At 43.3% G+C, this 4274-nt stretch overlaps 1 protein-coding gene across 1 annotated transcript; it reads right to left on the bottom strand.

Annotated features, from left to right (window-relative positions):
• Window positions 1-1596: 1596 nt before the first annotated feature.
• LOC115991313 lies at window positions 1597-3509 on the bottom strand. The gene is made up of 4 exons (XM_031115020.1): window positions 3468-3509; window positions 2582-2646; window positions 2448-2466; window positions 1597-1887 (listed from the first exon to the last, which is right to left on the bottom strand). The coding sequence occupies exons 1-4, from the start codon at window positions 3507-3509 to the stop codon at window positions 1597-1599; spliced, it is 417 nt and encodes a 138-aa protein (XP_030970880.1).
• Window positions 3510-4274: the final 765 nt, after the last annotated feature.

Here is a 4274-nt window from a genome sequence, read left to right as displayed (position 1 = left end):
TTCCAATGCAGTGAGCAATGTTCTTTCGCCTATTGACAATGGCATAATATCAAATCGCGGAAAGGGTCAGGTGGAATTGGTTGTTCACAAAAAATTTTATTTTACCAGTCCTATGTGCATGTTGATACTGCCGTACCTCCATACCTCGTCGGTTGGATTTCACATTACCAAGCAGGAGTCCTTGTTTAGTAACCCCATGACTTGTTAGCTTTGGCAGGAACCAAGAGCTTAGCATTTTCTCTAAATTTTGCACGCTGAATTTCACATACTTGCCAGCATTAGCATCTTGTTCAACCAAAAGTCTGAACTCTTGCAGGTAACACATTTAAACAGGTGTAATAGCTTGCACTAGATGTTTGCATACTTTCTCCCTCAAGATTTCATTGCAGATAATCCAGTTGGATTGCTTCTTATGACAGTCATCGAAAGCCTCATTGAATTCAGCCAAATCTTCACCAGACAATGAAGTTAGACCCTTTGGCTTAAAGGTGCCAGAAGCCTTTCCCAGCTGTAGGGTGCTGCATAAAAGTCTCTACTGCTCATGTGCTGTTAACTACAAGAACCAGTGTCAAGATTGGCCTATAACCATCAACAAACAGCGGATTACACTAGCAAGTTACAGAGCCTATCAGCTAAGGAACATTGCCATCTGAAGGAGAACTTCGCCTCTGCTACCCCACTTGAAGAGGTAGGCACCATCATCTTTTTTTTATGAGATATCTTGTCTGATTCTATCTTTTAATGCAGTCTTCTCCACCAAAAAGACAATTGAAATCAAATCTTGGATTGTTCAAAGAAGCAAACATGTCTAACAGCTTCAATAGGTTCCAGATTGAGAAGAATTCTTTGAGAAGCTTCCCATTGCAACTTATGATCCAATCTTCTTGAAGACATCATTTGAGAGTCTATGCTCAATCTCAAATACTTGCTTCACTGCCAACACCAAATGCTTACTCCATTTGTCAATGTATCCCTCTGCAAGGAATTTGGGATTTGACAGTTGAATTTGAGGGCAACCAACCTCCAAGAACAGGGATAGGGAAGAACAGAAAGAGAATTAGAAGGACTAGAGAAAAACAGAGAAAGGAATTATGGAACTAACAAAAAAACAGTTCATACCCTTTCCATCTCATTTGCCAAGTCTAATACCCTCAGTTACTAACTGAATGCTAGTTGTGTAACTACCTTGACAGCTATTCACTCTAACTCACCACATCAGCAAACACACCTATGCCACATAACCATGAGGTAAACACATCACCACTACAAGTAATACACGTGTAACTAACCTACAATACAAGTATACAGTGCTAGCTAATCAATACAATCATTATCTGAAGCATAGTCATATACACACCCAAGCTGCACTGGAACCACACACCCCTCATCAACTGTGCACGCACGCCCCATCAGCAGCATACGCCCCCCACATCAGCAGCCTAGGCACACCTTGCAACACCACCCCATGCAACACCACATGCACGCCTCATCAGCACCACACGCATTGCCCATCAACACCACACGCACACATATAACTAGACACTCCTAACAATGCCCTCTCCTTCAAAGCACCTTGCCCACAAGGTGTGGAAACTTCTATTGCAATTCAAATAAACTCTCCCAGGTAGCATCATCCTTACTCTCACCTTGCCACTGCACCAGCACCTGAGTGATGAGTCTGCTCCTTAACTGATGAGTTCTAGAGTCCAAAATAGCCACAGGCTCAAGGGCAAGAATATGATCTGCAGTCATAATAGACAAGGCAAGTCTAGGAACCACATGAGCACCCAATTTAGCCTTGAGATTTGAAACATGATACACAAGATGGATTTGTGACCCCACAGGTAGATCAAGTTTATAAGAAACCTTTCCCACCTTCTGCACAACCTAAAAAGGCCCATAAAAACGAGGAGCAAGTTTCCCAAACTATTTAGACTGCACTGAGGACTGCTTGTATGGTTGAAGCCTAAGATAAACTCAATCCTCCACCTCAAAGGACCTATCCACTCTCTTTTTGTCAGCAAACCACTTCATTCTCTCTTGAGAAGCATTTAAATTGTGCTTAAGCAATGAAAAAAGTTGCTACCTATCTTCCAAATAGGAATCAACAGCTGCCAACCTTGTAACACCTAGGACATATTCCATAACCTTAGGACGAGGATAGCCATAAAGTGCCTCAAATGGAGTGAGCTTAATGGAAGTGTTGAAGTTAGTATTGAACCAAAATTTAGCTAAGGGTAGCCAATCCACACAAGAGTGAGGTCTGTCAGTAGCAAAGGCCTTTAGGTAGTGTTCTAGACTCTTATTCACCACTTTTGTCTACCTATCTGATTGGGGATGATATGAAGAAGACATAGCCAGGTTAGTTCCTTGCAATTTCATCAATTCATACCAAAATTTGAAAGTAAACACTAGGTCCCTATCACTCACAATTGTAGAGGGCATACCATGTAACTTGAATACATGCTGCATGAACAAATGAGCAACCTTGAGAGCAATGTAAGGGTGAGCCAATGGAATGAAATGAACATACTTGGTGAACCTTTCCACCACCACAAAAACCACTAACTTCTATTGAGACCTAGGCAAACCTTCCACAAAATCCATGCTAATGTCTAGCCAAGGCCTATCAGGAACAGCCAAGGGCTGCAACAAACCAACAGGTAAGCAAGCGTGCCCAAGCTAAACCAAGGATGCATGCATTCCCCACCACACGTTTATTGAGACCATCGACCCCTCGCCACTGGGCACAGGTGGGTGTGGCCTTGAGGAAAAGTGGAACCAGAGAGAGCTTTCACAATGCGTTTGATCATCACCTTAGGCTTGCTCTGCGTGGCAATGGGTGAAACTAACACCGTCCGCCTTGTAAGAGTGCGCCACAACTATACCACGTACATATGAAATGCCAACCTGGGTCCACCCCGGCGATGCATTTAGGGCCCACCTCGCACCATGGAACACGTGGGGTTGGGTGCCTGAGGGCTCGTTATGAGCATGCCTACTTGTGGCTAAGCTCAAGAGGGGTTGTCCTTGTGCATTTCCGAATACCTCCTCCCCCCTAAAGACCACTTAGGAAAAAATCAGCTCTGGCACGAGGAAACATTGATTTGTTGAGGAGGAATAATGAGCCTTTTTTGGAGCAATTCTTGGAGTCTTGCCTTGATTTTTTGCACACATGCTAAGAAAAATTGAACCTTCAACCTGTCAAAATTTGGAGGCCAGATTCAACATATTTTACTTTTTATGATTTTCGAAAGCTGAAAAATAGGAAAAATCACAAAAAATTCAAAAACGCTTGGAATGCCAAACTGCTTGCTAGAATCCTCTTCTAAAACCATGGAATGAATTTAGGGACACAAAAATGGAAAAAGGCATAAGCCAATTTTGTTAGAGTGCGGGACGATGCAGCACGGCGTGCCAGGGCATGCAGCAGCTAAGGCCAAGGCAGCCCCCCATGCTCATGCTACCAAGGACGGGCAAGTAGCAGCCAAGGCCAAGGCAGCCTCCATGGCAGGCAGCCAAGGCTAAGGCATGCTCATGTGCATGCTGCCAAGTCCAAGGCCATGGCAACCCCCACGAGCAAGCAGTTAAGGCCAAGGCACGCAGCTAAGGCCATGGCATGCTTGTGTGGGCACGCTGGCATGCCCCTGGGCATAGGCAGCAAGGCCCTAGCATTCATGCTGCCTAAGGGGCAGTGGCAGCATGGTGAGGCCGTGGCATGCCCCATGGGTGGGATGCCAAGGTCGTGGCTTACCCTTGGGACCCCTAGAAGACCATGGTAGCACTTGGGGGGGTTGCTACTGCCAAGCCTAGATAGCCTCTTCGGACACCTCCTACTCTTTCCCCCCTAAAGAGCGCTTAAGGTCCGTTTAGTTGAAGGAGTGGAAAAGTGGGAGGATAGAAAATATTTAGTTTTACCTTGTGTGTGTTTGGTTGGAGGGATGGAAAAGTAAGAGGGTGGAAAACTCTTTTGTTTGGTTGAAAAGAAAATTGGGAGGATAGAAAATGTAGTTTATATAAATTGACTATTATACCCTTGTTACATAATAGTTAAGAAATAGATTTATTTGTACTCATTAAATAATATAAAATTTACCAACAATTATATTTTTCAATTAGAAGTGTTACGTCTATAACATTTTTTGCAATACTTTTACAACAAAATTTATGTGGAAAGTTGTTACTAGTTCTAATTTGAACCCACCACTGAATTTTTTTTTTTTACTCACTAATATTAACTAATAATAATCCGTTACTTAAAATTTATTGTGAAA

Source organism: Quercus lobata, chromosome 5 (genome assembly GCF_001633185.2).
Source record: "Quercus lobata isolate SW786 chromosome 5, ValleyOak3.0 Primary Assembly, whole genome shotgun sequence".
Taxonomy (NCBI): domain Eukaryota; kingdom Viridiplantae; phylum Streptophyta; class Magnoliopsida; order Fagales; family Fagaceae; genus Quercus; species Quercus lobata.
This window is presented reverse-complemented; position numbering and strand designations above follow the sequence as displayed.